The following is a 13,031-nucleotide window of genomic DNA, read 5'->3' on the forward strand; positions in this document are numbered from 1 at the left end:
ATTTAAACTACCACACCTGACAACTTTGAGTTGATTTTTAGGCTCCATGTGATGAAAGGAGAGAACTTGCTCTCTCTGACATCCACAGATATGCTGTAGCATGCATACACCTCTTTGCACACACACAAAAAAATCATTCATTCATTCTTTCTTTTTTTCTTTCTTTAGACTTGAAGACAATGTGGTTATTGGTGGTGGTAGGTGGATGTGTGTTTAAAAAGTGAATATAAAGAATAAAATTAGTGGAGAATCAGTCACCTACCCACTGAGGTGTCTGCATAGGTGAAGCCTGTAGCCTTCTACTTCAGGAGCCCCAAGAGCTGGCTACCCCGTAGTCACTGCTTGCTGTGAAACAGGCACATCAGTGTGGCATATCTGACTTGTGCAGCAGCCAGTGCCTGCTTTCAGTGATCACGTTCTTGGTTCCCTTGATGCTGCACAGTTTGTTTTCTGGGTGTCATTTGAGTGTACCTGTACCTGTGCATTCTTTTGCGCCTGGCTTTTGCTCAGTGTTATGTTCGGTTCCATCTGTATTTCTGTGTACCCTTATCTCATGGGCTCTAGATTGTGGGACTCTCAGTGTGTAGCCTTTCTTCTGTGAACAACGTGGCACATCTGTTTCACCTCCCTTGTTTGTAGCTGACTCTGCTGGCCTGTGTGTCCTGAGACTAGTTCCATCTGGCTCATCTATGGAGCAAGTGTCCTCTGTGGTTGGAGGGTACAGGCATGTAACCCAGGGTGTTCTGGAGACAAACAAGCTTCATAGTTCTCCCCTTTGCCAGCCTGTGGTATTACATACACTTCAACCTTGACAGATCATACAAGTAGCTATAGTTTATTTGCATTTTCATTTTGCAGGTTCCTACCTCCTTAAAACTCTGAATTTTATTAGAATTGCTATGACTCTTCATCGTGGTTGATAGACTGTCAACAGAGAGCTAGACTAGGAATGGTAGGTGGCTGGCTGACCTGCGTTGGGACACTCTACTCTGATGAATGCACAGAATACTTAATGTATCTAGAAAGAGGAACAGGATGTCAGTAAAGCTATGTATTGGAATTAGGATTACATGTAATTTTATGAGTCATGAATTTAAAACTTGGCTGGGTGTATTAATGTGTGCCTTTAATCCCAGCATTTGGAAGGCAGAGGCGGGTAGATCTCTGTAAGTTCTGGTCTATATAATGAGTTCCTGGCCAACCAAGGCTACAAAGTAAGACCCTATCTTAAAAAAATAAAAAAACAAAAAACTCAATTATTTTAAGGCTTTCTATACAGAAAGTCTTTTGTCTATCTTTATTAGATTTATTCTTAAATTAATGTAGATATTAGTAGTATATTTTATTCTTTATCTTCTGACTTTTCATAAGGTTCATTGTCTTTCATTAGGTTATCTGTTTGCTGGGTGGATGTTTTTAACTTTACAAAATTTTATAGTAGCCCCTAGCAGCCAGCAGTCTGGACCTTGATGCAAAGGGTTTTCCTGATGAGGAACTGAACATGACTAATACTCCTGTTTGTCTTTGCTGGGGTTTAGGCTCCATGTACCCACTAAGTTCATAAGAATTGTCCTTTGGCATTTTGCAGGTTGAAAACTTACTGCTTAGTAACCAGGGGACCATTAAGCTGTGTGACTTTGGCAGTGCCACAACCATCTCCCATTATCCTGACTACAGCTGGAGCGCCCAGAAGCGAGCCATGGTGGAGGAAGAGGTGAGGCTTGCATGCATTTGAGTCCCCCTCGGAGTCTTCAGGTACAAGTCTGAGTATGACTTTATAAATAAAAATTCCTAGCAGATTCCCTGGTACTGTATCCTGGGAGCATGATCATCTTCCTGGCTTTACTCTGCTAATTTGTAGCCACAGCTTTAAACAGAATGGATAATTCATTTGATCTCATACTATTCTTATCAACCTACCTTTCAATGTCTTCTTTCTGTTGATTTCTTAGAATTATTTTTATTGTCTTAAATATACACAACAAGTTTTATTTTAACATTTTAAGTCAGATTTCAGTGGCATTAAGATACACACATTAGGGACTAGAGAGATGGCTCAGAGGTTAGGAGCACTGGCTGCTCCTCCAGAGGTCCTGAGTTCCAGTCCCAACAACTACATGGTTGCTCATAACCATCTATAATGGTGCCCTCTTCTGGTGTGCAGGCATACATGAAGGCAGAATACTATATACATAAATAAATAAATTTTGTTTGTTTGTTTGTTTTGAGACAGGGTTTCTCTGTAGCTTTGGAGTCTGTCCTGGAACTAGCTCTTGTAGACCAGGCTGGCCTCGAACTCACAGAGATCTGCCTGCCTCTGCCTCACCTCCTGAGTGCTGGGATTAAAGGCGTGTGTCACCACCACCCAACTCAAATAAACTAATCTTTAAAAAAGAAAAAGATACTCACATTATTGTACAGCTATCTCCAGTTTTTTTCTGTCATTCTAAACTTGGGGAAAAAAATGTAATGTCATTTGGATGGCTGAAGATGTGGCTCAAAGATAGAACACTTGCTTAGCATAAGCAAGGACCTAAATTCAATCCCTAGTATAACATAATTATTTAGAAATATTCTTTCATGAGAGGCCTGCAGCTTAGTTCAGGTGAAGCTACTTCAAGGCCAGATTGCCTCTCAGGAGAGGACACTTGCTTCCTAGGGATGCATCTGTGGAAGAAGAGGCATAACTACTCTGGTATAATGCCTGTCAGGGACAATTGTATTTATTGCTTAGCATGATGCAGGCCTTATTAAAGGCAGGGTTTCTGGGCTATTTGGAGCCATGCTTGTTGGACCAAGTGTGTCCTTACCTTTGCAAAGATGATGCAGAGTTTCCCTGTTGAGTTTGAAGCCCAAGAAGGATACTTGAAAGCCCTGCCCTTGCTGTTCAGCATTCGTCCCACTGTACAGCCCACTGTATATGCGGTGTCTCAGTTTTCAGTATATCAGAGTTGTCAGTCACCACCCCTGTGAGTGAAAACCATTCAGGTCAGTGTGTATTTGGATCATCAGTCCAGTCTAGTTCCTTTTGCTTAGTGATCCTTTTCCAGTGCCCTGCCTGTCTGGACATGTGGATACAGTCCTGCACCCTTTCATTATGCCTGTCTGTTGTGTGCAGAGTTCAACTCCTTTCTCTTAGCTTCTGGTGTCCTGCAAGTCTCCTTCAGTGCTGATGACTCTTTTTAACCCATCTTTGCTGTCTGCTACTGACTGTAGTACCCTGCTCATCTCTGAAGTTAGGAGCCCTAGAACCTGCTTATGTATTTGTTATTCATAAGGTCTTGGATACCATTTTTCCCATGGTCACGATTCAGTAGGTCTATTTTGGTGGAAAATGTCCTAGATTTGCTTCACAAGCATCTGGATTCTTTTGACATTTACCATCTGGTATGGTTTTAATGTGGTTTGTTTCTCCAAACTTATAATGAGCTTAATCCTCATTGTGAGGTATTCATAGTATAGAATCTTACATCAACTATGGTGTTTAGAAATGGACCCTTTTAGAAAGGATTTAGGATTAGATAAGGTCATCAGGATGGAGCCCAGTGTTTGAATTCTGGTGGCTTTCTAAAAAAGACCAGAAGACTTCATTATTTCTTAGGTTATACAGGCTATCTCCCGACTAGAACTCATCTGGAAGCTTCTTTAGTATTTAGTATTTCCTTTTGCTCATCGTGTAAGCTTTGATCATTCTGAAAGAGGTTTCTCATGCTGGGTATGTTTGTTTACTTTGAGGAAATAAAATAGTCCACTGGGTTAATACTTTGACTTGATTCCTTTCATTAATCCTGGGTGGCCATGAGAGATTACAATCTCTGTAAGGAAAGTAGTGGTGCAGCATTGCATTGCCAGATGAGTGGCCAGAGGTCCTTCCAGAATACAGTGAGAGGAAAAGTCACTGCATTAGCCTTCAGTAGAAATCTTAGAAAGTTGTAGGGTCTCTGTAAAATAAAATAAAATAAAATAAAAAATAATGCTTATGTCTAACTTACCCTGAAATATTTGTTTTCTTCAGATCACGAGGAATACCACACCCATGTACAGAACACCAGAAATTGTAGACCTGTATTCCAACTTTCCCATTGGCGAGAAGCAGGATATCTGGGTGAGGCCTGAGTCGTCCTCTTGCTGGTGCCTGGTCAGTTAGGTCATGGCAGAAGCTGCAGAGACCTCATGTCCCATCAGCTCCCGTCTCTTATTTTCCCTGCCCTTATCAGTTGTGACTGCTACCAGAGGTGAATTAACAGAGCAATTGAAGGGGAAGCTGGAAAGATAGAAGGCTTAGTGGTTAAGAACACTTGTTCCTCTTGCAGAGAACCCAGGTTCGATTCCCAGTACCCATATGCTGACTTACAGTCATCTATAACTTCAGTTCAGGTGATCTAAAGCCCTCTTCTGACTTCCAAGGGCAAAAGGCATAACATTCATAAACATAAAATAAATAAATCTTCAAAAAAATAATAGAGCGATTGAAGTACCAGCATGACTTTGAGTCTGCACAGGCATCTCATGACAGACAATACAGACAATTTTCAGTGCTGTTCTACTTCTGGAGTCTGAATTCCAGGCCCTGGGATGTCTCTGCAAGGGTACCTAATACCCTCTGGGACTGTGTCGTCATCCACAGACATCTGCTTTTCTTTCACACCGGTACAGTTGACACAAGAGACCTCTGTGACCTCAGGTCTCTCCCCCATGTACAGTAATCAGTCAGTTCCAAAAGGATGTCCCTGGGGCATCTTAGGCTGTTTGCCAGCTGTGGTGTCAGGCAGCCCGACACGCCCACGTCCACCCCTCTGGACAAGAGTAATAGTCACAGATTGTCTTCTTGTGCTTCTAACTGACTGACTAGAAGCCTGGCTTTCCACAAACCCCTCCTGGGGTTTGATTACCTTCCTAGAATAGTTCATAAAATTTAGGAACACACTTGTGTACATTTACTAGTTTATTATCACAGAGGATATCATACTGATAATGATGGAGGGATTCATAGAGCCTATAGGAGCGTAGGTGGGGGTCTCACTACTCTACCAAAGTGTACCACCCTCTGAGATCTTCTATCTGCTCAGCTGTCTAAGAGCTCCCATGAATCTTGGCATTTGCATTTTGTGGAGACTTTATGGTTGATCACAACATTGGTCAGGGTCAATCAGTTTAACCCTCATTTCCTGATTTTTGTCTTGGCCTTTCTGGTGACGTGCCCCACCTTGAAGCTACATACAGATGGCCAGCAATCAAGGACTTTAGGAGTTATATGGTAGGAAATAGAAGAAGACTAATTATATAATTTCGCATGACCCCTGTTTACAACACTGAGCTGGACCCTCCTTGTGACCAGAGCTATCATTTCCCTAGGGACACAGACAGTGGTGGCATCATCAGCCCCCAGACACTGTCAAGAACTTATGTATTTGAAGTTTATAGGGGCCGGTGCTAACCCCACTAATGAAGACACATTGTCATTAATTTCTTGGTCCACCCTAGGGTATTCTCAGCACAGATCTGGATAAAATCCCACTGCTTCAGCTTCCCCCGTTCACACTGTTGGGTGTAGTGAGTGGGACAAACCATTCCCATGGACGGAATTGCTGTTACTGGCCCATCTTGCCAGGTTGACTTTTTAAATTTTAAATTACATGTATGTGTGAGTCTGAGGGTAGTTGTGTGTATGTAAGTACTAGTGCCTGAGGAGGCCGGAGGCATTAAATCTCCTTGGAACTAGAGTTACAGGTGGTTGTAAGGTGCAAGATATGGATTCTGGAAGAGCAGTTCTTTTGTCCCCTCTGCTGATGACCTTGGCTCCTGGGTCCCTGCACAGCCTCTCGTGCCCTTTGTAATTGCACAGTCCTCCCACCCTCAGCACTCAGCCTCTGTCCTCCCTGCACATTCTCATTCCATCTTTAATCTGCCTCTCAGACCCTGCTCTCCATGTTTTCCCTACAGGCACTGGGCTGTATCTTATACCTACTATGTTTCCGGCAGCATCCTTTTGAGGATGGAGCAAAACTTCGGATAGTCAATGGGAAGTACTCCATTCCTGTGAATGACACTCGTTACACAGTCTTCCATGACCTTATTCGTAAGTTCCTGTTGTGAGTTTGCTTGATTTAGAAACCTGAGGAAATGAGCTTCCCTGTTGGATCTTAGGTGCAGCTGCTCATCCTTTGGCCACGTGGGCCCACGTTTGCCTCCATAGCTGCTGTTCTGACAGCACCGGGGGGTGGCTTTCTCGTGGGGCTGCCACCTGCCCACCCTTCTGGTGAGCTTATGGTATTCTGAGTGGCCAATTCTGATAGACCTGTTTAGTTTTTGTAGATATTCTGTCATTCTCTCCTTTGCTTCTGAAGTCAGCACTATGGGTAAAGTATATGATCTTTGTTCTGTAACCTTTGCAATAGCAGGTGGTGCTGTCCAGTGGAGGCCCAGGGCTGTAGGTGATATGGGGCTAAATTGTGTTATTATTTTGCCTTAGGTGCCATGCTAAAGGTCAACCCAGAGGAGAGGCTGTCCATTGCTGAAGTTGTCCGACAACTTCAGGAAATTGCAGCAGCCAGGAATGTGAACCCCAAGGCCCCCATCACAGAGGTAAGGACATTGTGAGGCTCTGATGTCCATGCCTAGACCTGGAAGGTGTTGTGTATTCTCTCTCTCTCTCTGTCTCTCTCTCATCTCTTTAGTGGTTTTTTTTTTTTTTGGACAGGGTCTCTCTGTGTAAATTTGGAGCCTGTCCTAGCACTCACTCTTTAGACCAGACTGGCCTCAAACTCATAGAGATCCATCTGTCTCTGCCTCCCGAGTGCTGGGATTAAAGGTGTGCGTCACCACTGCCCAGTGGTGTTGTGTATTCTTGGCATTAGCCTGAGGCTCCTTTATCTGGTCTAACTGAAGTTACAGGCCCTCACAGACTCACGACAGGCATTCCTGTGGGTCCTGGCTCAGATGGTCTTAAACTCTGGAATGCTCACTTAGATGAGCCAAAAGAGTGGCTCTATCATATTATCTGGTAGGTTTTTTTTTTTGTTTGGTTTGGTTTTTTTCTGGGTTCAGTTGGTATTTGTTAGTATCTACATCTCACAGTTTCTGGGGGTGTGGTTGTACTCCTCCCCATACTTAAGACAGGATCAGGGCATATGATTGCTGGCCGTCCTCTGCCTTGTGTCCTACTGTTGGACTGAGGCACCTTCTGTCATGTACTTGGGAAAAGCAGGCAGTCCGAGAAGACGCTGTGGCATGTGGACCAGGAGTCTTTCTAAAACAGCCATAAATCTAGCCTACACCCTCAGGATATAGGTAGGTCCTTGAGCATCTCTAAGAATACAACATCCATGTCCACCTTATACACAGCTCATGGCTGAGGCCTGATTCTGCTGCCCTACCTTCTAGCTCATTCCTGCGGTGAGGAGACTAAATTCCTGGTTCTAGTTTTGTCTGCTTCCTGTTGTTGGTTCTTTCACCCCTAGAAGCAGAGCTTCCCCGAGCCTATTGATATTGGACTAGTTATCAGGGTGGTTAAGGTCTATGCTGCTGAAGGGCAGGGGTATAACATGGAAGAGAGGACGTTTGGATATACTGGTCTCAGTCCTCATCTGTGGGTAGGGATCCTCAGAGAAGTCATGGGGAGAAGAGGTCTGTGACTCCTTTAGGAGAACCTGCTGATAAGACCCTTTCTATTGGCACTAGAGAGATCTCAAAACTACAAACAGTGTGTACTTTAAGATTTCAGGTGTTCTGAGGATGGCAGGTTGAGATATGGATGCTTTTGACAAGTTTCTTTGGTTGATCAGGTTGATGGTAATAGGTCAGAAGGACAAAGAAGGCATTGGGGGATTGCTTCGTGGCAGGGCTACCTGGGGCCTGTCCTGTTACCTTTGGTCCTTTGCAGGAGTGTTTGATGGCTGTCTTGGAGACCACTGAAAGGTAGGATGCAGGACTGTGGGCCTTGTTCCTCATAGTGTGTCAGGGAAGAAGTACTGTGCCAGTGAAGACACAAAGAGTTTTATGATTGTAGTGCTTAGAGAACTCATGGACTTTCTCTGAACCAGCCAGCTCCTTAGACAATATGCACTGTGGACTGAATTCAAAGAATAATGCAAGCGTGGTCCAAGGAGCCACACACAGCACTAGGTATTAGTGTTCTGGGCTGCATGCCTAATACATCTACTCAAAATGGTCGAGTAGATTTGGGAGGAAATGGAGTAGGAGGAATGGATTTTATGTCCATAAAGGTCTAGATATGTCTTCGTAGGATAAAGGTGTTAGCATTTGTCTGATGTTACTCCCTAGGTTACCCTGAATGTTGTTGTAAAGCTGTGGAAGTTTTGTTTTATTTCTACCCCTGCCAAGACTCCTGTGTGTTATCCTTGTGTGTTAGAGTAAAGCGGATGGAGGTCGGCTCATCAACTGAGGGCACAATGCTAAGTGCAGGTGCAAACGAGCTCTGGCTTTGTTTGAAGCTGACGCCATGCTTTTGAATCTTACAGCTGCTGGAACAGAATGGTGGCTTTGGGAATTCAGGGCCTTCGCGAGCACCACCTGCTCCTGGGGGCCCTGTGAATAGCAGTTACGGTGGAGGTAAGTGCCCCAGCCTAACCACTGGTCTTTCTCACAGGTTGTATACCAGGTGCCCAGTATTCATCAGAGCAGACATCAAGGGTTTTTCAGCTGGTAATTGGCTTTACCGTTCTAAGGAACTCATAATTCTTTTGAGCCTTTGTGTTCAGGGTAGAATGCAGAATTTTACAGGGCATTTGTATTCAAAATCAGCCAAGGTAAGAGTTCTCAGGGCAAGATCCAAGAGAAACAAATTTGAAGCCACATTAGCACTTCATAAAGCAAGGGTTAACTCACTTGCCATTCAGGATATAATGAAGTAAGTCTTCCAGGCATGGTTGACCATAGTCTCTAGCTCCTCTGGAGGGTACACTGTATCCTGGACATCTGCACAGTTCAAAACCTATGGAAACCCTTCATAAAAGAAGACCTTCCAGGGTGCCTCTCAGAAATTATCAAGGCCAAACCTGCTTTAGACAAGGTTAGCAGATGATACCTTACGGTCACAGAGTACTGCAGGTGCCTACTACGAAGAGAGAAGGAGAGAAGTGGGGGTCCTAGGAGCTAGAGTGCAGTAGGAAGGGTTGAGAGCTGTTCCTGCTGGTTTGTGAAGGCCAAGCCACAGAACAGTGGTCTTTCATCTCATGTGGATGGACACCTTAAGAGCACCAATGAGGGAGAGGAGGATTCTGAAACAGATATGGTCTTGGACTGACTGTGGGATGAGTCATTTTCTAATCTCTTTTTTGTGATGTCAAGGACTAACTGTGTCCTTCTCTAGATCTTTGTTTCCTAGAGAGGAGGTTCTTGTCTCCAATGATTGGCCACCGCAGTGTCCTGGTACTTGAGGTTTTTACACGGTGCCTAGCATGTGTGGTACAGTTGTAGACCATGGAGAGTGGGTCTCAGGGTCTCATGCTACATGGGTTTACTGTTTGTGGGGCTGTTCAGAGCCTAAGTCACCATCTGTGTTAGCTCTACCACCACAGTTTGAGGGTGTCACTCTGGTCTCTGAGTCCACTTTTGTTGGCTTTACCTGCACTCACTTTAGAAAGAGTATCATGTAGTTACCATTTTGAGACTGTGTCTCATAGTTGATACAGTTCCAGGTAGAAACTGGGTTTGATGTGTTCACATAGCCTTCTGTGCCTACATTGCCCATTCCTTGAGTCTCTGTAATTGCTGGAAACAACAGGCTATCACTTGCTAGTGGGAAAGATGGCTCACTGGTGGGTCTGAGGGAATCTGGGGAAGCAATGAGACTTTTTGGGGACATACTCTTGACCTACTGTGGCTCTTTCCTGTAGTTATGACTCTGGCAGAGTATGACCAGCCCTATGGTGGGTTTCTCGACATCCTACGGGGCGGGACAGAACGGCTCTTCACCAACCTCAAGGATACTTCCTCCAAGGTCATCCAGTCTGTGGCTAAGTAAGTGTGAAGGCTGTCCTATCCTGTTCTTTGCCTGTATGGAGATTTCCCCAAGGCAGTGTTATATACATTGTAACCCTCTGTTAAGTCAGCGCTGAACCAGATATAGATTTGAGTCTGGGACCTTGTCTTATTTTGCTTTCTGTTGATGTGGTGAAACACTGACCAAAACCAATCTGGAAAGGAAAGTGTTTATTTCCGCTTACAGGGTTATATTCTATTATCAAGAGAAGCCAAGATAGGAACTGAAATCAGGAAACTCTGGAGATAGGAACTGAAGCAGAGACCATGGAGGAATGCTGCTTACCGTCTTTCTTTCTATGGCTTGCTCAACCTGTTCTCTTATGTAGCCTAGGACCCCCTACCCCATAGGCCAGTCTTATGGAGGCATTTTTCTCAATTGAGATTTCCTCTTCACAGATAATCCCAGCTTGTGTCAAGTTAACAAAACACTGACCAGCACAAATCTGAGGCCCCTGTCTGTAGGACCCGAGACAGAACTGACTTGGTGCACCATCAGCTCAGGATCTCCTTAGCTCTGCCAGTAACTGGCATGATGACTCTGTTCTTTTTCTTTGGCATCAAATAGATGAAGCAATTGCAGGGCAAAGTGGCACCCTCCAACATACTCTCATTGCTAGAAGGCAGTCGCTGTGAGAGACCTGGGACACAGTAGGTGTGAATATGTGCTTAGGAAAGTCAAATGATAGCCCACGAGCCTTGGTGAGTGTTCCAGAACAGCACTGTGTTAAAGGTTACTCCATCAGCTTTCTGGAGGGCATTATGACTAAATGCTCGGGTAGTCTCACTGGCCCTTACAAGGGTGTCTGCTGGTGCAGTAAGCACCACTGGATCATAGTGCTTGTAGTCCCCAAACTTCTACACTTGATGCAACATCCTTTCCTTTGTTTTGTTTGTGTGTGTGTGTGTGACTGTGTGACTGTTTTATGTTCGTAGCCTTAGCAGTTTCATGTGTTTGCCCTGTGCCGGTGAGGGAGAGCACATGGATGTGCTACATTGTGGAAATAGTTACATGAGGATACAGATGGATGTGCCTTCTGCCTGGAATATATGCTTAAACCCCTGGGCATGCCCAGCCTTTTGATACTGTAACATGATCTCTGTCTATATTAGGGTTCTTTAAAGGAACAGAAATGATAGAATGAATATTATATATTTTATACAGGTTTTATTAGATGATTTACAGGCTGTAATCTGGATAGTCCAGTGATGATTGTCTCGTGACAGAAAAGCCAAGAATCCAATAGTTGTTTAGTTCACATTGCAAAAAAGTCTAGTGAGGCAGTCACTCCGGTATCACCATTCAGTTCTGTTGGGTCTGTCTCAGGCATGATTTTTCCTTTTTTATCTTTTGGATGTTTCCTAGAGCTTTATTTAGTACTTTGGCTTTTTTGCTTTCTCTGAAGCACCACTCCTCATCATACTGCTGCTTGTTTGTGATGTTGCTGACCTCCATACCCAGGTCAAATGGCATCTCTCTCTCTCTCGTTCTTACAACTTTGAGTTTATAATAAACTTTAAAACCAAAGCAACAACAACTCATGACTTTTAAGTAAGTTTATGATTTTTTTGTTGAGCTATATTTATAACTGTCTTGGCTGTATGAAACCTGTGGGCTACAAAGTAGACATAACTGGTAAGAGTTACAAAGCTCCTGTGTTTATTAAATTGATTTAAATTAGCAGTAAATACCTTCATATTTTGGTTATATCATTTGTGAAAATATCCAAGTGTGGTGACAAGTGGCAAAAGTGACCACTTCAGGCACTCTTGATTGCTTGAGGCTGCTTGATATTTTAGAAGTCAAGATCTGGGCCACCCTGGTCTATGTTAGGTACAAACCTATGTTAATACCCTTGAGCCTGTGCCTAGAGCTAAACTGTTAAGGTCCCCTGTACTTTCTCCTAAACAGGCTAGAGGTTAGGATATACTGTATGTGGAGCCCTAAGTGATACTCAGTACCTATTGTACACCACTAGGTGTCTCGCGTGTGCTTTCCTGTACCTGACCTAATGCTGGGGCACGTTTGTCTTCCTTTAATGCTGTCGTCTGCTTTATATTTGCACATCACTCTGTTTACCTTTGCAGCCCGGATTGATATGAAACTCACTATGTAGACCAGGTTGCCCTTGAATTCACAGAGATCAGAAATTTGTCTGCCTCTGCCTCCAGAATGCTGGGATTAAAGACATCTACCACCAATACCTGGTGTCTTGGTTACTATTGGGTTATTGTTTTTGTGAAGAAAAAGACTGGAACTAATTAGTTCTGATATGTGGCCTGTTAGTTTAACTGCCTTTTCCCACCAAAATTTAAACACTAGATAAAACTATATTTAGTACATACTGTTTGTTGTCTCAGAGAGCCCTTTATACCCTAAGTTAGCCTATCTTAAATAGGTTCAAATGACATTTGAAACTGTTAAGATTATCATAATCAGTGAATGATGTCAGTGAATTATATTGTATGTATGTTCCTTTTCCCACTTAACCCTCTGCATTGACCCCTTGTTGACTCTGCTGATACCAAGTGAGCCTTCTTCAGCTGTCTCTGACTTTCCTGTCTTGACCTCTCTACCCAGTTATAGTGTGCTACTCAGAATAGTTATGCAACACCATGTATCTTCCTCTCTCCTCCTTTCCAACTTATCTTTGCTGTTGTAGCATACGTGCTTTTTGGTTTTTAAGAGGAATTGTATATAGAATAAGTTTGTCGAGTTCTTGCATAGTCGTTTAGGATTTAGTCTGTATTTTTGTCAGTTTTGTGAACCGATTTAGGGGATTGGTTTCTAAGAGTTTTTGGTGGCCATGAGCAGTGATGTGTCTTGGTCACTTGGGATGTCTTTGTTTTCCCTCCAGCAGTGTCTGCTGTCTCCTTTTAGGCTTGTACAGGGCATAGGGTGTGCTCTTGACTCAAGTTGCCCATCACTGTTGTTATCTAGCCCCCTAGAGCAGTGGGATCAATGACTGATGTCTACACACCCTTGTCTTTATTACTGTCAGGATTAGCCCTCAATGTTTTTGCCTTGG

The 13,031-nt window shown here is 43.7% G+C and overlaps 1 protein-coding gene across 3 annotated transcripts in view; it reads left to right on the top strand.

The window, feature by feature from the left end:
• The window catches only part of Gak (cyclin G associated kinase), a 52,802-nt gene that overhangs the window by 9,659 nt on the left and 30,112 nt on the right, over positions 1-13,031 (top strand). For all 3 annotated transcript variants that reach the window (XM_057771181.1, XM_057771182.1, XM_057771183.1), the window contains 6 exons: positions 1,589-1,714; positions 4,016-4,105; positions 5,944-6,079; positions 6,473-6,585; positions 8,481-8,571; positions 9,858-9,981. In XM_057771181.1, coding sequence (XP_057627164.1) covers positions 1,589-1,714; positions 4,016-4,105; positions 5,944-6,079; positions 6,473-6,585; positions 8,481-8,571; positions 9,858-9,981 — 680 coding nt within the window. The remainder of the gene's footprint in view (positions 1-1,588; positions 1,715-4,015; positions 4,106-5,943; positions 6,080-6,472; positions 6,586-8,480; positions 8,572-9,857; positions 9,982-13,031) is intronic.

Source organism: Chionomys nivalis, chromosome 6, assembly GCF_950005125.1.
Source record: "Chionomys nivalis chromosome 6, mChiNiv1.1, whole genome shotgun sequence".
In the NCBI taxonomy this organism is placed as follows: domain Eukaryota; kingdom Metazoa; phylum Chordata; class Mammalia; order Rodentia; family Cricetidae; genus Chionomys; species Chionomys nivalis.